This window comes from Podarcis pityusensis (assembly GCF_964106645.2).
Source record: "Podarcis pityusensis genome assembly, chromosome: 15".
NCBI lineage: Eukaryota > Metazoa > Chordata > Lepidosauria > Squamata > Lacertidae > Podarcis > Podarcis pityusensis.
Window position 1 is genome coordinate 12,059,584 of NC_138040.1, and position 19,642 is coordinate 12,079,225.

At 43.7% G+C, this 19,642-nt stretch overlaps 1 protein-coding gene across 1 annotated transcript in view; it reads left to right on the plus strand.

The window, feature by feature from the left end:
• ANKFY1 (ankyrin repeat and FYVE domain containing 1) overlaps positions 1-19,642 on the plus strand; it is a 65,863-nt gene that overhangs the window by 2,971 nt on the left and 43,250 nt on the right. The window contains exons 2-7 of the mRNA XM_080983311.1: positions 7,216-7,408; positions 11,633-11,751; positions 15,039-15,174; positions 16,505-16,628; positions 18,146-18,295; positions 18,809-18,974. Coding sequence (XP_080839437.1) covers positions 7,216-7,408; positions 11,633-11,751; positions 15,039-15,174; positions 16,505-16,628; positions 18,146-18,295; positions 18,809-18,974 — 888 coding nt within the window. The remainder of the gene's footprint in view (positions 1-7,215; positions 7,409-11,632; positions 11,752-15,038; positions 15,175-16,504; positions 16,629-18,145; positions 18,296-18,808; positions 18,975-19,642) is intronic.

Here is a 19,642-nt window from a genome sequence, read left to right on the forward strand (position 1 = left end):
AGGTTTCAGTGACATCCGAGAGTCTTCATTGGTAGTAAATGCACTTAGAATAGGGTGTTGAGTTGCATGAAGCAACCTAGGTTGCAGTGCTAAACAAATCCAGCCCCTATTACTCTTTTGTAAATATGTTTAAGATTACATCCCGTATCATATTTTCATGGGGTCCTCCTTAAGGCAGATTTACAGACATGAAGTCCAATTTAGTTCAGTGGAGCTTCTCCCTAGTTAGTGTGTGTAGGATTGTGGCATTAGATTTAGAAAGGACTAGCTGCTAAGTAAGTGACCATAAGATTGCACACATTCCTACTGTATTTTTTGCCCTATAGGACGCACCGGCCCATAGGATGCACCTAGATTTTGGGGGGGGGAATAAAGGGGGGGGAAATCCCCCCCCAGGCGCGGGGCTGGGGCGGGGGAAGCCCGAGCTTCCACCGACCCCAGCTCCCAGAACGGGACCCAGAGTGATGCTGAAGCTGCGCGCAGCTTTGGCATCGCTCTGGGAGCTCGCGGGGCTGGGGGAGGGGGAAGCCCTTCGCCAGCCTCCAAACCAGGTCGGGAGACAGTGGGGTGGCGCGCTGCGCCTCCCCGCTGTCCCCGAGTTTGCAGGGCTGGCGACGGGGAGGAGCAGGCTTTTCCCCCCGCCAGCCTTCTAACCAAGTCGGGGGACAGCGGGATGGCGGCGTTCCGCCTCCCCGCTGTCCCCCGAGCTTGTGGGGCTTCCCCCCCCCAGCCGCGACCGGGGGACAGCGGATGGCGGCGTTCCGCCTCGTCCCCATAGGACGCACACACATTTCCTGGAGGGGAAAAAGTGCGTCCTATAGGGCAAAAATACGGTAAATGCTAGTCTCACTGCAATCAATGAATGACATTTCTTTAGGATCGAGCTGTTCAATTGCATATCCAAGAACATTATTATTTTTATTACATTCTAAAAGAGAAAAGAGGCCAATTTTTTATTAGCCCAGATCCGTTGCCCTTGTGCATTTCTGCTCTATTCAAGATAAAAGGGAAATTTCAGAAATGTGCAAAAACGAGCCCACCCACATGCTTTTGTTTTTGTTGTCGCTTTGAGGAATGGAGCATGCGTCACCTGCCTCTCTCCTTCTGTCAAGCAGTGCCTCCCAACAAGCAGTGCTTCCCCCACCCATTGCCGTTTTATCAGGATGGGAGGCTGCAAGGAATTCACGGTGGGATTGAGGAGCAGTGGAGCTGAGGATAAGCAGGGGGGTCAGATGGGAATATACCCTGGACTGGATCTAGCTAACAGGCCAGCAGTTCTTCGCCTGTGCTATAAAGTGGCTTCAGAGTTATTGTCTGGATCCAAGGCAGCCCTTGCCAACAGCTTTGCCAGCTGGAACTAATGGGATCTGCCTCCCAAAACCTCTCAGGAGTTCCAGATTGGCTAAGGTTGATCTAAGAAAATTCACTTTTTAATTCTCCTTAGGCCATGATTCCTCTGGCAACCTTAGGCAGGATACCCACCTAACTACACTTTGCAGCTGAAATAATGACAGATGTATATAATAACCGATGGTAGGACTAATTTTTGTTGATAATGTAGAGGACAAGCTTTTGATCAGAGTGGGCTATCGGATTGTTTAAAAATGAGCACCCTTATCTGGTTTGTTTAGCTCCTCCATGCTAGCAGTGTTGTGGAGGAAACAAACTCAAACCTTGGCTTAGCATTGCACCCAGGTTCATGGTTTGTTTTTCTCAAACCATGATTGGTTAGCCAAGAACAATCCTTGGTTTATTATCTTAGTTTGGATGTAATGCTGAGCCAAGGAATGTGGTGTGTTTCTTCTGTGCTCTAGAGAAATGCAAATGGTTTCTGATTTGCTGTGACATGCAAACACAGTCACAGATTGCATATCCATTTAGTAAATTTTTATTTGTTTTCCATATAGTCATTTCACTTTCCTGGGATGTTCAGAGATGACTTGGATTTTTAAAACAGTACTGAAAATTGTGCAACACCTACATGTGATGATCTGGCAGATTTTACTGACTTCCTCTCACAGCCAGAGATCCGTCCACGCAGTTTCATTTCTCAGAAAGTTTTCTTGGGAGAATAAGAAGAACCCAGATCTTTGTAATGAAGGGACCTGCTTTTAAGGTTTCTTTCCCCTCAAATTTCTGAAGTGTTTGTCTTTGGTTGGTTTGCCCTCTGTACCCTGGGTGAGCAAATGGTAGTAGATAAATAATCACAACAAAGTGTGGATGGGCAAGTTTTTCCAAAGTAAATAGGACTTGACTTAATGGTAAAAGCTGTGAGGCACTGTTGTGCAACAGTTTGGACTGCTGCCCACTTAAAGAAGTTACTTAGTTTATTGAGTAAATTGGTTGAATATGAATAACTGTGCACATGAATAAGCAGTTCTGAAGAAAAACATATACTTCCCTGTTTTTAGATAATAGATATGTTACAGCAGTTAAGAGACATTCCCACTTGTGTTTGAGAAGAGATAAGTCCTCTAGTAAAAACACTAGCCATTTGCACCAGCTATATTCAAAATAAGGCTTCAGTTCTTTAGTTGATTGAGCCATTAAACATGCTTTTTTAAGTTAAAAAGGGGTTGTTTTAACATTCCATCCTCAGTCTGTGTCACTGAAGAACTGTATGTGTCATCTTTGAATATCAACCAGGCTGGAAAAATCCCATCTGGACATCTAGAGATCTCTTGCAAAAGTCCTCAAATAGAAGGAGATAAACTTTAGCATTGCCCTAAATGTGGGTGGCGCTGTGGGTTAAACAACAGAGCCTAGGGCTTGGCAATCAGAAGGTCGACGGTTTGAAACCCCGCAACGGGGTAAGCTCCCGTTTCTCGGTCCCTGCTCCTGCCCACCTAGCAGTTCGAAAGCATGAAGTGCAAGTAGATAAATAGGTACCGCTCCGGTGGGAAGGTAAACAGCGTTTCCATGTGCTGCTCTGGTTTGCCAAAAGCGGCTTAATCATGCTGGCCACATGACCCGGAAGCCGTACACCGGCTCCCTCGGCCAGTAAAGCGAGATGAGCACCGCAACCCTGGACCTAATGGTCAGGGGTCCCTTTACCTTTACCTTTAATAGTTGCAGTCAAGCTAATGGTTTAGACCAGCCTTCTCCAACTTGGTAGCTACCAATCCCTGACCATTGGCCATACTGGATGGGCAGATGGAAGCTGGAGTCCAAGAACGTCTACAGCTCTACAGTTTCCCCAACCCTTGCTTTAACAAATGGTTTATCTGCTGGCCAGCTAAGTAGTTGGTTTCTACAAGAAGCAACCACAACCTGCTCTGAATATATCTAGAGATGCTGAATGCTCTGCTGCAGATGAAAGCATTCCATGCAGTGCCTAACTATGCATTATTCAGTGAAAGTTCCCTGATCAATACTGGTATCATTCTCTGCCTTAGAGTGATGGTGTGTGATTTTCTTGTAAAGCTTTTGGCTTTCTTAACCATGAAAGGTAAATTCTATATAGAATCATAGAATTGTAGAGTTGGAAGGGACCCTGAGAATCAACCCCCCTGTAACGCAGAAATATGCAGCTGTCCCATGTAGGGATCAAACCTGCAACCTTGGCATTATCAGCATCACACTCAGAATAACCGGATAATATAGTGGCGGTATTTAGATTGCAAGACTTCATTCTCTTTTTTTCAGTCCAAACTGAAGGACTCCTGGGAAGAGTTGTGGTTGAGTTTGCTTGGCTCATTTTGTTTGTTACAATTATTCATATTCTGCCTTTCAGGAAATGTATCCTTTCACGGTGGCTGAGAATTAAGATTGAACTTCATTAAAACATGCACACACAATAAACAGCATGAAACTAAATGATTCGATTGTGGCCAAGTGCAGTAGTTAATATGGAAGGCAGCTGTTCCAGCATGCTTAAGGACCATGCATGGAGTCACTACTCACCAGTATGTATTGAATAGGGAGTCCCTGCCCATGTGCATCCTTTGTAGAGTTCCTTTCACTGTTAAACATGCCTTGCTGGAGCCTGCACAGGATCCTGAGATCTAAGGAGACATCATGTAGGGGCTGGTCAAACCAGAACAGGGTGCAGGGATTGCCTCTTGATGACCCTGGGGAGTGGGTGCAGAGTTCAGAGTGGCATACTGGGAGGCTATACCACAGGAACACCCCCTTCCTGCCCAGGATCCAACTCCTCATCGATAACCGACTATTGGAGCATCTCCTTTCACTCATGGCCCTGACGCAGTCTGTTCCAAACCACTGGGCCCCTTCCCAGGGTCGTTTGCAGGCAGCTCCTCCAGCTGCGCCCCCCCATCCAACCAGCCCCTCCACGATGGCTCTTTGTGACTCATGACACACAGTTCTCAACTTCTCAGCAAGCCTTTCTTGCACACCTGGTTCCCTGCTCCAGGTATAATCTCAATTCTGGTGTATCTTTTAAAACTGCAGTTGCCTTTAAAATATTGGTAACCTCCTTTCTAAGAATAAATGCTTGGTATGGAATAAGTATACTACCAGAGTCTTGGACTCGTAAGGATTGTGTTAGATGATTCAGAATTTCTTTGTTAACGTACACCTACTTTGCGATGTCAGTTTTTTATATCTACAACCAGTGTAAAATGTGAATGATCTTAGCCAAGCCTTGATGCATTTGCTAGCAGCGTATCAAAGCACAGTTAATGCCACATATCTGGTTTTTTCGCAAATATTGCTGGCTGGTACTTAATGGAAACAATTAGTCATTCTTGGTGGATTTGACAGCATAAAGATCAATGAAGAAAGCCTCTTTAATGTCATCAGATGCAGTGTATTGAAACAATAACTTAGCATACACCTCCCCCACTATGAGGGAGTGCAGCCTATAGCCTCAGACTTCCTTTATCATTGCTCATTCTGAAGGGTATCAAGTATAAAAGCTCGGATGTTCCTTAGGCTTCCTACCTGAGATCCCCAGAGATACCAGGGAAACCGTTTGGGTCTCTTTAGGGACAAATTGTGATGGCAGCATGACTGAGCTGTATGAAGTTATGGGTGGCATAGCGAAAGTGGACAGAGAGAGGTTCTACCTCTGTCTCCCATAATACTAGATTCCAGGCTCGTCCAGTGAACTGAACACTAGAAGAATCAAGATAGACAAAAGGAGGTGTGTCTTTTCACTGCACATGGTTGCACTATGGAATTCACTCCCACAAGGCATGGCTGCCAACTCAGATGGCTTTAAAATGGTGTTAAGTCAAATTTATGGGGAGGATTAATACTATCAGTGGCTGCTAGTCATGGTGGTTATATATTGCCTCCAGTATCATTGTTCATATACCTCTGAATACCAGTTGTTGGGGATCATTACTGGGAGACTGCTGTTCCACACATCTCTGCTTGTGACTGTGAGAATGTAATGTTGGATCAGATGCATCGCTGGTCTGAGCCAGCAGGTCCCCTATGTTCTTGGAGCAGCCTTCCCTATCCTTGAGTCCCCAAATGATGTTGGACCACATTTCCCATAATCCTTAACTATTGGCCATGCTGACTGAGGATGATGCAGGCTGTAGTCCAAAAACATCTAAATCAGGCACCCCCAAACTCAGCCCTCCAGCTGTTTTGGGACTACAATTCCCATCATCCCTGACCACTGGTCCTGTTAACTAGGGATTATGGAAGTTGTAGTCCCAAAACAGCTGGAGGGCTGAGTTTGGGGGTGCCTGATCTAAGGGCTCAAAATTGGGGGATTTGTATGCAGAGTGTGTACTCTACCATTTAGCTGTGGCTAGTTTTTTTTTAATCCTTTCGCTCTTAACTTACCTGAGGTCCCAACAAGCCAGAGTTCCAGTACTTCCAAAAGATATTCCAAAAGTTTTGACTTGAGCAAATCTCTTTGTCAAAGTATGTCTCAAGAGTGAAGCTCTTAAAATTGATTTTAGTCCGATTAGGGATTAGGATTGGTCACTTCAGGGAATGCATTTCTGGGATTTTTAGAATCTGAAAGACTTGACACCAACAAAAATGTGCCTATTCTTTGCTGTGCTGACCTTGTTCCTTTTCACTGGGGGTGGGTGGAGGTGGAGATTTGTATTGCCAGCGCAAGGTGGGAAGGAATCTTCACACCAGGCAGGAGTATCGTTGGCATACTGTAGTTCTTTCTGAAGTTTCTGCTTTTGGACATGTATTTATTTGTGGGAGCAGCAGGTGGATCCTCTGCTGATGCTTTCGTGCTCAGGTGCTCTGTGATGTTTAGCAGCGTGTCTGCTGTAGAACTCTGCATCTTCAGAAATCCTTGCCTGTCATTGTCCTCACCTTTTATCTTAAGGCTTATACACGCAAAAACTTTTTTTAAATAGTCCAGCATCTTTTTAAAATTGGGTGCCGCAGAGAGAATGTACTGATGAACAATCATACAGTGGAATGACTAATGGTGCAATTGTGTGCATTCTCGGAAAGCTCCTTTGTGTTTGATGGAATCAAAATGAGTGTTTGTCACAAACTAATTCCCAACAGAACTGCATGCAAAGGGACAAATTTGAAGGCATCTCCTAGTTTGGTCATTCCTGGCATAGACTAAATACCCTCCAGCGTGATAACAGTTGTTGTTGTTGGACTACAATTCTCATCATTCCTGACCATTTGCTGTGCTGGCTGGGGCTCATGGGAGTTGGAGTCCACAACTTCTGGAAGGCACTGCATTGGCTATGCTGGCTCTGTGCCTTTGAAGCTGTCTTGTACTGAGCCAGACAGTTGGTCCATTTAGTCCAATACTGTCTGCTTGGACTGCCAAGGGTCTTCCCAGGCCTGGTACATGAGGTAGAGATTGACCATAGATCCTTTTGGTTGCAAAGCACGTGTTACACTACTCAGCTATTTATACAAATAAAGTGTTTCTACCCCACACTTTAGCTTACAAAACACACACACCAGTAGTTCCTTCCCTTCAGACTTAATATCTAAGAGACGTGACATGATTAAAAAAGGATGAGGAGGGATGAGTAAAGAGGCAGGGAGGCAAACTCAGACACCAGTCTTACAGATCTTATAACAGTCAGCTGGGACTGAAGCAGTTCATGAAGCCTGTTGGAATGACTGCCGCTGTGTGAGTTGAGGGAGGGCCAAAGGCAGCTCTTCACTCTGTAGAGAAGATAGAAGAAGCCTGCTTCCCTCCTCTCTCTGTATTCTGCTACCTGATGGAGTGGCTGCTGTGAGGTGCCAGTCGGCTTTTGCCCCTTTCTGATTTACGTTTTGAATTTTGTTCCGTTGTCTTTGCAGAAGAGGTGGCCAAACTGGAAAAACATCTGATGCTTCTCCGTCAGGAATATGTCAAGTTGCAGAAGAAGCTGACTGAGACGGAGAGGAAATGCACTCTCTTGGCCGCTCAGTCTAACAAGGAGAGTGCCAGCGACTCCTTCATCAGTCGGCTGCTTGCCATCGTAGCAGAGTTGTATGAGCAGGAGCAATACAGGTAAACATGTGGTGGTGAAGACAGAACCATGGGCTGGGTTCTGCTGCTGTGTCAAGCAGAACTTAAGTTATGACCCCATCTGCCAAGCCATGGTTTGACTCTGACATTTGAATCTGGCCTTTGCCTTTTAAAGGTTTCATCAGATTTCCCACTTGGACCTCAGCCTTGTTTTGCAACCATAAGTGCTATAAATTTGTACACAAATAAGCTTAACTTCCTTTCCATTTTTTGCATCCATTACCAATTCTTCACTTCCACCAACACCCTTTCAGCTTTTACTGGGTACAGTCTCTTCTGAAATGCTGTGCCTCTTTTTCCTATCTCTTTGTGCTATTTTACACTATGTTTGCCATTTGCAAGAAAGCAGGGACAATGCATTAAGCACAGGAAAGCAAAATAGTTTAAACACCTTTAGAGGACGCTTGCCTATGCAGGCATATTGTTCACACACGTAACATGGAAGCCATTAGATTGCTTCTGAACACTGGAAGAAACAAAGTTCCAAGATCTTATACTGGGTGAAATGCAGTCTAATCTAATCTTTCAAAAGGCAGAAGCCCATCCTCCAACTTGACAGAATGGAAGCAAGGAGTTTCCTGTGTTTTCCTGCAGGGTAAAGTTAGAAACAAACTCTTTTGCTCGTGTCAAAATAATTGATTCCAGGCCAAGCATGTATTTGTGGAGGATTGAGAGTTGCAGTTAATGGCCCTTGTAAAGACAGCGTTGCTTTAAAATATTGCTGCTCACTTAATACATAAATGCAGCATATTTTGCTGGGAAACCGAGCCAGACAAATGTACTTTGCCTTTTTTTTGGGAAGTTTGAAGTTAAATATTTATCTTGGACAAATATACTTTTGCTTTGCTTCCTAAGCACTTCCTATTCTTCAAAACTGGAAGTTATTGCTGTTTTGGTGTCCAGTGTTTTTTGGAAAGAGAAAGGGGACACACCCTAGAACTTGTTGCTCATAACTTTTCAGCTAGTGTGTAAGACCAAATTTCTTAATTCACAAACCTCTTCCTTGGAAGTAAGCTGTGTGTGTTTCATGTTTGCTGAAATGCAGAGATCATCGTTCTGCATTATGCAGTGGTGGTGGTGGTAGTGGTAAAATCACTTAAAGACTTTAAATATAGTACAGTGATTAAACATAAGACAGGCTCAGCCTTTCAGGCCTACAGGTTGATGGTCATTTGTCAGTTGAGGGTCTCTCTTGTCAGCCCAAGCTCTGATAAACACTTAGCGAAGAAAGAGTTATTTTCAGCTCTTAAACACTTTCTCACCAGACGTCTTAATGCACGGAACCTTGTTGGATCGTATTTAAGAGCCATCTAGTTCATCATCTGGTTTTCACAAAGTGGCCAGGCAAATACTTCATTATTATTTTTTTATAATATATTTTATTGGTTTTCAAATATAAAAACAAATTTATACATTCCATACATCTTAATTACATCTTGCTTCTCTTTTTTGACTTCCCTCAATTTGTCTGAAATTCCTTCCCTTTATTACTTTTTACACATTTCTGCCATTTTAACCATTTCCCCTCACAGAGCTTCCCTAAAACTTACAAACGTAATTTGATTATCACTCAGTTTTTGCATATATTGGATAAACTTTTCCCAATCTTCTGTAAATCTTTGATCTCGTCGATTCCGGATCCTTCCGGTCATTCTGTCCAATTCTGCATAATCCATCATTTTAGTTCTCCGTTCTTCTATCGTAGGTAATTCTTCCTGTTTCCATTTCTGGGCCAAGCCAGGCAAATACTTCAGAGAGGCCCTAAGCAGGGCCTAGCAAACAGTCTCAATTGCTGGACTGCCTCTGAACCTTGATACTCCAATACTCCACGACAGAAGAAATGTGGGTTATAAATATATATAAAAATACATTGCTGCCAATGCTGCTTGATAGACTTATCAGCCATCACCTGTGAATTGGTCTAGTCCCTAATTGCCCTGAGGGATAGCTCAATTGGGTGGAGCATGAGACTCTTATAATCTCGGGGACGTGGGTTCAAACCCCATGTTGCGCAAAATATTCTTGCACTGCAATGAGTTGGAATGGATGATCCTCGTGGTCCCTTCCGACTCTGCATATATATGGGTGGGTGTATATTCGGTCATAACTAAATTAAGAGAAAAGATATAGAAATGCTATGAAAGCTTGCCTCCTGTCCTAATACATTATATCTATTACATAAAGACTATATAGGGTTTGGACTGGGTATCAATTTAATGCATTCAATTTATTGAGAAGAAATAATATGCAAGTTAGTATTGTTGTTGTTTTTAATTAATTATTGTAGATATAATATAGAAGGGACATGGGTGGCGCTGTGGGTTAAACCACAGAGCCTAGGACTTGCTGATCAGAAGGTCGGCGGTTCAAATCCCCACCACAGGGTGAGCTCCTGTTGCTCGGTCCCTGCTCCTGCCAACCTAGCAGTTCGAAAGCACATCAAAGTGCAAGTAGATAAATAGGTACCTCTCCAGCGGGAAGGTAAACGGCCTTTCCGTGCGCTGCTCTGGTTCGCCAGAAGTGGCTTAGTCATGCTGGCCACATGACCCGGAAGCTGTCTGTGGACAAACGCCAGCTCCCTCGGCCTATAGAGCGAGATGAGCGCCGCAACCCCAGAGTCGGTCCCTTTACCCTTTACCTTTAACATAGAAGCTTGTATAAATGCCATAGACTATTTGTTGTGTTTCTGAGGGGGGTCTATTTTGCAACCTTCATCAATCTGATGCCCTCCAGATGTTTTGGACTACAGCTCCCATCAGCCCCAGCATCATACAACTGTTGACAAGGGCTCATGGATAATATATTATTAGGATATTTGTGTTCAGTATGCATAGAAGCTTACCTGGAGATTATGGGTATGATTGTTTTGTTTGGTTGTATTTTGTTTTCTATTTCAGCAACTTAAACAGGAATACTTGAGTGTATAACAATGTGCACTTACCGTATTGGCCCGAATATAAGCCATACTTCTTTTTCCAAATTCCGACCATGAAAAGTTAAAGTGCGACTTAAATTTGTGACCTTACAAAAATTGGCTTTTACGATATCGCTGCTGAAACAGACATACAGTAAAACGGAACAGGTGTGAGTGCCTGCGGAATTATAAGGGAGCAGCTTATATTTTGGTATTGTCTTTTTTTCTCCCCCCCCCCCCCCCCGAATTTTAAAGGTGTCGCTTATATTTGGGCCAATACGGTATCAATGTATTAATCCTTAAAATATCATTCGTGTACCGTATATGTATCAACCACTAATTCCTTTTTTAAGCCATGTGAGCCAGTGCCCATCACTTTGACAGTGAGTTTAAATTTCCGTATGATTAAAATAATATTTCTGAAGCAAAAGGCACAGCTTATTTCTAAGATTATTCTTAACATTTGTGTTATTTAAGGGGTGCCATTCCTTCCTATGTGGTGGTGCTTGCCATTTCCGGTTCTGTTTTTCTTTTCTTTTTACTTCTACTAAATACATATTTTTTTTTAAAAAAAGGGTGCTTGTTTAATTGGCAGCATCCTTTTAGCCTCTTAAGATTTTTTAAAAAAAAAATCTGATTAGACGCACGGTGTTAAATTACCTCATTTATCTCCCCACTTTTGCTCTACAGCAATAATAAATTTATAAATCTCTGTCGTATTCCCCCATCACATTACCCACTCACCCCACCCCACCCCCAGTCTTGCTTTAAACATCCTTCACATGGCTGTGAGCAAGCATGCAAATCCTTTAGCTACGAACCTTTTAATTGTTACCAGCACTGCCTAAACGGATAGGGTGGATCAGAGCTGCTTCCCTGATTGTGTTTGGTTTTTTTTAAAGAAATTAAATACAAAAGGAGAGAAGAGGAGATGTTGCTCTAATTCTTCTAACATTTTCCTTCTCAGATGAGCGTTTTGCCCCTTAATCGCGTGCCTGGGAATAGCAAACAAGCCGAACTTGGTTAGCGTCCCTCCTTGTTTGTGCACAGCCAGCATTTTCCTATCCCGTTCACAAAGCGTGCAGACTCCCTGCTTCTTTCTGAAGGCTTCTTTGTGGCTGTTTGGGACCATAAGAAGCCTGCAAAAGTGCCGTGGGGAATCCTCATATCGCCACTGCTCTGCCTTTCTCCTCTACGGCAGAATACCCTGAGTTTCCTTGCTGCTGTGCAGAAGTTTGCAAAGTCATCTAAGCGCAGGTGTGTGTGTGTGTGTTTGTCTTGTGTTTCTCCAGTGACCTGAAGATAAAGGTTGGAGACAGGCGCATCAGCGCTCACAAATTTGTATTGGCAGCTCGCAGCGAGACTTGGAGCCTGGCCAACCTGGTGTCTACGGAGGAGCTGGATCTGTCAGGTCGGTTTCTGATTGGCTGGGGTGGGGGGGGGTGAGAGAGATGCTTTCATTGGCTTTGGGCGAGCAGTGAAAAGATGAAAGGCCCCTTTGGTAGAGGAGGTTGCAGTCTTCTCCTTCAGGAGGTGCTCCGCCCACAGAAAGAGGCACTTGATCCATTAATTATGAAGCCTTTGTCTCCAGAACATGCTAATGGGCCTTTGAGAGCTCTGTGTTTAATGCTAGTTAAATCAGTAGCCCATCCCACTTTCATTTTAATGATGTGGATGTTAAGTGTGGTGGCCTCTTCGTCTTACAGAATGGGAGCCCGCTTAGAGCTGGGAGACAAAGCCGTCTGAAACAGCCCGGTTATTCCTTTTGTTTTGAGGGTTGCTGTGTCAGAGCGGCCTGTGTAGCAATTCCATGTAAGGCAACTGTTGAGACACCAGTCTTTTATCTTTAGTGAAATTAGCTCTTTAATCAGTTGGGCGCCTTTTTCTCTTCTCTTCTCTTCCCTTCTCTCTTTCCCTCCCATGCATATACCTTCCCTAAAAACCTGCAGCGATGGAGAGAGAGAGAGAATTCTGGCCCGAGACGTTGATTCTAAACAAGCAATTATATTGCAAATTTCAAGTTTGCATTATAAAATGAGCCGTGTTAAAAAGAGAGCCTTATAGATCACTTTATTTTTAAAGGTAGGCCCTGCCCTCGGGCTTACGATAGCACAAAAGGAAAAATGGATTCGGTGAGAGGAGGAAATATGCAAGCCCAGGCATTATTTCTTTGTAGTTGCAGGATCTTCTGATGACCCTCTGGGATCGAAAACAGTTCAGGGAAAGGAGGCACCAAAAGTTGCTGGTCTCTCAGCTGGGCTAATGAATTGAGTTACTTCTCTTCCTTCCTCTGCTGCAGCCTGATGTAGTGGCTGCTGCCGGATGGCAGGAGATTGTAGGAGGAACCTGGCTTCTCAGCAGAGCTGGTGGCAGTGTCTCCACATCCCTTGTCTCTCCTCCACCTCTGCCACTGTAGCGGCTCTGCTGTCAGGTGACAGATTTCCACCATGGGACACCCATGCTTGTGTATTAGGATGACTTTCGTCGGTGATGTGGGGTAGAAAGAGAATTAAAACAGTTGCTCTGTTTTTTCCATGGAAAGGTTTCCATGTCTAAAAGTGCATGGTTTCATAACATGATGATTGCATGCAACATTAGTCCAGTTAAAACTGCCGGGCCTTACATTTGGAGGTCAGAAGGTGTGTCCTGTTCTGGATCTTTTTTGTGTGAGTGTGGGGAGCGGGAATGAAATAAGTGGGAAGGACATAAACTATTCCAGCTCCAGCGATGGTATAGTTTTATCATCCAGCCCAGGGTCATGCTGGCAGAATGGGAGGGTACAGAATGCCCACTCTGGCATCAGTGAGATAATCTGGATGCAGGACCTTTCTGCAGCCTCACATAGAAGCTATAGGGATCCTGATTTCCCTCTGAGGGCAGACTTCTCTCTCTTGGAGAGGGAGATCCAGTTAATCCTAAGGCACCTGTCAGGTTTTAAAATGTTTACAGGTTAAGTCCAAGGAAAGCTTTTTAGTACAGTCGTACCTTGGTTTTTGGTTTCTCGAATGTTTTGGCTCCCGAACGCCGCAAACCTGGACGTGATTGTTCCAGTTTGCGAACTATTTTTGGAAGCTGAACATCCTATGGGGCTTCTGAATGGCTGCAGGAGCTTCCAGATGTTTTGGAAGTTGAATGGACTTCTGGAATGGATTCTGTTCGACTTCCAAAGTACGACTGTAATGGAATATAACATTTAAACTGCACTAATGTGCTTCGTTGAATTCCCTCCCCCCAATCAATTGGTTCAGTTCAGCTGCTTCCGGGCATTGGGGAAAGATGGTGTCCTACATATATTGCAAACCAGATAGGAAATCAGACATGCTAAATTGGATACCAATTTATATAGGGGATTGGAAAATTATTGGGGGTTTTATACATTCTGCTGAACTCTACATTGGGTTGTTGTTTTTTAGCTGCTACTTTTTATTTGTTTATTTTAGTTTATAAACTGCTCTAGGAGTTTTACTGAGGGATTTATTTAACAAATTGGGCCAGGAGGAGGAATACCTGAAAACGACCTCTTTCTCTGCCCCCTCCCCAAAAAGGTTTTAAAGTAATTCTCTCACCCATTTTAGATGATTTTATCTCTCCCTTTCTCCAAGAAGCTTAAAGGTGGTATTCATGGCTTTACCTAGCCCTCTTTTACCTTGCAATGAGTTTGTGAGGTAGGTTAGGCTGAAGGTGGTTGACTGACCTAAGCTGAACTTCATGGTGGTGGATAGGATTTGAACCCTGTCTCCCTGTTGGCCCCTTGTCTCACATTTTAAGCACCATGAAAACGGAGTGGAGGTGAAAGTACAGTGGTGCCTCGCAAGACGAAATTAATTCGTTCTGCGAGTTTTTTCGTCTTGTGAGTTTTTTCGTCTTGCGAAGCACGGTTTCAATTTTTTCAAAAAAATCTTCAAAAACCTCAAAAAAGGCTACCACACCGCGTGCTGTGAGTTGCTCCCCGAAGTCAAGTCGCAACTGCACCTCTTCAAGCAATGCACCCTGTATTACTGTAACGGTTTTAAGAAAAAGGAAACAAACTTGCAAGACGTTTCCGTCTTGCGAAGCAAGCCCATAGGGAAATTCGTCTCTCGAAGCAACTCAAAAAACCAAAAACTTTTTCGTCTTGAGAGGCATTCGTCTTGCGAGGTACCACTGTAGAATACTTAGGTGTCAAGCAGTTTCTGAAGTTGAAATGTGGGGCTGGGGGAAGAAGAACGCTAGGGCTGCCACCTGCTCTTGACTATGTTTTAGTTGTGGGTTGGTGGGGCGTTGAAGCTGTCGGGGCTTCCCCAGATGATTGACGTCTTGCCTCTTACATCTCTGGCTGCATCTTGGAAAACAGCTTCTAATATTAGTGCTCCCGCCAGCTCCTCTTTCTAGGGGGTGAGCAGGCAGCCAACACCCTCATTGCAGCAGAGCTATAAATACCACCTTTACTAGTTCCTGAGATTGGGGGGTGGGTTGTATGCCCACTTAGCACTCACAGCAGCAGTGTGATACTGCATTTCCCCCCACATTGTAAGTACAGAAACAAGCTCATTGCTAACGTCTTGAGCATAAGAAGTGTGGTTGCTGGTTCATAAGTACTGAGCGTGCAGTTTTGGGGGGGCTATTTTTGTTTTTGTAAGTGCATGTCAGGTCTAGAGCCCTGCATGCTGGTGGTCCTCTAAAGGCCAAATCATAATCCCCTTCATGCTCTTCCAACAGATGCTGACCCGGCCGTGACAACGGCAATGTTGCGTTGGATCTATACAGATGAGCTGGAGCTGAGAGAAGATGACGTGTTCCTGACCGAGCTGATGAAACTGGCAAACAGGTTTCAGCTACAGCTCCTCAGAGAAAGGCAAGTCTCTGAATGAGCGGTTGCATTTGTTTCTTAATTAACCAGGCCATTTGTCCTAACGCAAGTGATTGTTTTCCCCTCTGTGGATCCCTCTGGGAAGCGGCTTTGAATTCAAAGATGGGCACTCTCAGAAATGCAGCTGTGATCAGGACCAATGGTGGGATCTCTTCCCTTTGGAGAGATCTGTTGAGGATGCTTTGGCTCAGCCTTCCTGGTGACCTCCAGGTGTTCTGGGCTCACTGGTGAAGGTTGGTTTAGGTAAAGGTCGTCCTATTACACACATGGCTTAGAAGGCCCTCTTGATGCTTCCTCCAGCAAATGATGGCAATCTCGCCAGGTTCTTCATCAAACCTATATATTTGAACTGACTTTGTAGTAACGAGCGTGACTGTAGTGACACAGAGAATCTCTTCTGCTCTGGGATCTTGTGTGCTCCTATTAATTTATCCCATTTGTGTGTGTGCAAATGAACTTGGCTTTACTAGATTTATCGCATCTGTCTACTTCTGTCAGTATGGGCAAGGCAACATTCCAGGCGCGTGTTAATAGATTATAATGCTCAGATATTACTTGAATGAGGTATTACACTGGCCGTGGCAAAGCTTCTTTCGGAGGTTATAAGAAACAAAGATCATTATGCCCTAGATAAAACAAAATGACTGCCTTGGTTCTACCATCTGTCTGTCTGGTCGTTTTAACTGTATCTAGTTTTGAAATTGTTATGGTTTATGGGTCTTTGGACCTCAATAAAGTATTGATGATGATACTTGAATCAGGACTTTATTTACAACACGGTGATGGTGTTAGCAGCACAAGCAGAAAAGTCTTGCCTCTCTCATTCAACTGGATGCCTGGTAGCTTAACAGCAGAATGCCTCCTGTGAATGTCTTGCAGGGTGTTAAGATTAATATTCTTGGCTAAAAGCCTAACTTCAGAAGTCTTCAAGTGCAGGACAGGCAATTCCTTCGGATCTGAAGGCTACTCCTTGAACACTGATCTGCTCTGAATATGGAAACCATAGTTTCCTGGTTTGGTTGCAGTGGGAAACTGTGGTTAATGAACTCAGGCACTCTTCAATTGTTGCTCAGCAAAGAGGGAAGGGATGACACACGCCACTTGCATCTTAGTTTAATTAACTGAGATAGTTATGTCCGATCTGGGCCAAGATCTTTCAAAGAACTTCTTCAGTTTTACTAATACTTTATAAAGCAGGTCTGTGTTCATACTTTTTAGCTACTGAGATAAGTCTTTTGATGCTGGCAATGAAAATCATCTGCTAGTAAATCCCCTTTTTGCTGACCCCCGGCTCTTTCCCTGTCTGTCTTGGTAGGTGTGAAAAAGGAGTCATGTCACTTGTGAACGTCAGAAACTGCATCCGCTTCTATCAAACAGCTGAGGAGCTGAATGCCAGCACTTTGATGAACTACTGTGCAGAGATAATTGCTAGTCATTGGGTAAGCGCTGAGAGAGGAGCATGGGGTGCTTCAAGAGGTCAAATGAGGATATGTGTTTTTTAATGTAAAAATGCAGCATTTACTCTGTTTCCAAGGCAAGGGATTTCTGTAAAATTTGAAACTATACTGAGAATCCCCCACATTCTGTTTTGCAGCTGCTTTGGGCTGTACCATGTACAGTGGGGGAATTGCGTGTTTGAAGGTTTCCCCAGGAAACAAGTGCCACCTCGCATGTGGAAAGCTAGCATGTTGGAGAGAAGAATTTTAGCCCCGCATTCTCTTTGCCTTGTTAGCTTCCCACTTGCAAAGAGGTTTTCGTTTTCATTTGGTCTGCAGTTTGGTGTATGCATCTGCTTAAAATGGGATGTCTTGGCATTGACAGCAGAACTGATGCCTGTACTGAAAACAGGCGGTTCCTGGTCTGTAATTATTGAATCATAGCTCAGTTCCAAAGTGTGTTCCCCCCTCCGCCCGTGGAAACATTTTGCAGCGTGGGAGAAAAAGTGCCTCATTAAAGATCATCAGCCTATGTTACATGTGTGGATAAATAATCTCACAGGTTGAGACAACAAAATGTTGGAGGATGTTCCTGGTACAGTGATTCATGCCCATGGGAGAGCCTTGTGCTCAAAGCTAAGATACGGAAGGAGCATACTTATACCACCCAGAGCAATAAAACGGGTGGGGAACCTGTGGCATCCAACTCCCATCATCCCTGACCATTGGCCATGTTGGCTGGGGCTTATGGGAATTGTAGTACAAAGCACCAGGTTGGTGACAGCTGGTCTAAGCAGCTTGCGGTAATTTATTTATACAGTACCCCCATCTTGCAGTAGTGTAGCACAGCTTCAGACCCAGCTTTCTCCATTCCTTGTGCTGCCCATGCATACATTTCTTTAAACACACACACACACTGAATTTGTAAAGTAAAAATAAAATATAAAACAAACAGGAACAAACATAGTACACTAACCAAAACAAAACATAGACCCATAAACTCTGGTATTGCAATGAAAACAAGAGAGTTGGAAATCATTTTATAGATTCACAGAAACACATGTGCTGCTCTTGCCGCGGCATTTCTAGTTTTCAAGCCAGAAACCAGTAAATGCTTGGGAATTTTATTCAGCCACGTAGACTTTTGAGAGGCAGGCGGGAAAATCTGACCACGTACAATCAAATATACTTTTTCAGTTTGACTCCCCCCCCAAAGTCTGGGTTTTTTCCTGTTACCCATACACTTATAAAAGCACAGGTGCATGTAGAAATGGCTGATACTTTTTTATGCTTGCTCTACGTTGTGTTTTTATTTATGTATTTGTTAAGATGTAAGCCCAACAGTGGGGAGTGTTGTTTTAATTTCATGTAAGCTGCTCTGGGAACCTTTCTGACAAGGAAAGGGTACAAATGCTACAAATAAATAAATAGCGCTGGAGAAATGACTGAAGCTGGGGGGGGGGGGCTAAGGTTGGAGCCAAGATATGTGACTTTCTTGATTGATGATTTTTTCCCCCCAGGATGATTTGAGGAAAGAAGACTTTAGCAGTATGAGTGCTCAGCTATTGTATAAAATGATCAAATCCAAAACAGAGTTTCCTTTGCACAAAGCTATTAAAGTGGAGAGAGAAGACGTCGTTTTCCTGTATCTTATTGAAATGGATTCGCAGGTAGGCAGAGATCCTCCCCTAAATCTGCACTAGGATAGAATTTTGGAGATATCTCTCAATATGCTCATTACTACAAAGTCAGTTCCCTCTGCCTCTTAAGAAAGCAGAATAGACTTTAGCATCTGAAATGAGTTTTTAAAAACAAACACCTTCCCTAGTTTGCAATTACAGTTCTCTCCCCCCACCTTAATATCACTAAGAAAACCTTTCTCTTCGAAATGATTGTTGCTTCCCCCACAACCTCCACTGTCTTTTTTTTTAACTGTCCGTAAGCCTGCCTTACGTTCGAACCATTGTTCTATTTAGTCCAGGTCGGCCTTAGTTCTTGAGCCTGGGATTTGCGTCATGCTTTGTCACTGAGCATGGCCTCTCCTAAGCTTCTCTGCCGCCCTGTGTGGCTCCTTAGTGAGCGGCGTTAAATGTAGAATAAACACCAGAATCTTCATTTTTTTAATCTGCTGCTTTTGCTATCACGCTGTGCGGTGCCCGACTTCTAATCCCGTTTCCCCGCAGCTGCCTGGGAAGCTAAACGAAGTAGATCACAACGGAGATCTTGCTTTAGATCTGGCACTTTCTCGAAGACTGGAAAGCATTGCAACCACCCTGGTTAATCACAAGGCAGATGTGGACATGGTGGACAAGAAAGGCTGGAGTTTGCTGCATAAAGCTATTCAGAGGGGTAAGAATAAACTGTGTTTGTAAAATATATAGTTCACTTTCCAGCTAAGAATTCGTTCTGTACATTCCTGGCAAAAAAACCCTCATGGAATCATAGAGTTGGCAGGGACCTAGAGGGTCACCTAATCCAATCCCCTGTAATGCAGGAATCTCAGATTTCATAGGTGCTAGCATTTAAATTTGTAGATCGGGGTAGGAAACCTCAGGCCCCCTGGAGCCAGATGCTGGCCTCCAGGCCTCTCTGTCATCAGTAAACGAATGGATAGAGGATATGTACAAACTTGCAACACACGAACAAGTCCCCTACAAACGTTGGCTTGCCATGGCAAATTTAATGATATTTGGAATTCATTTTTATAAACATTGTATTAGGTTAAGTTTAGGTTAACTACAATAACAATCATGTAGTGTTTATAGGTTTTTTTTTTACACGGGTGTTGTTTTTTTTCTATTCGCATCTTATTTTACCTTGCACACTTGAAATTGTATACTTCTGTATTTCAGTAAAGAATATATATTTTATACACACACACACAAATCATCATTAAAACAACCACCTTATATAAAATACTATTAACAAAACATCTTAAAAAATAGACTGAACAGCACAAGAAAAGTCATAAAATTCACAAAGCATTACAGCACTTGTAATCCACAAAACAATATTAG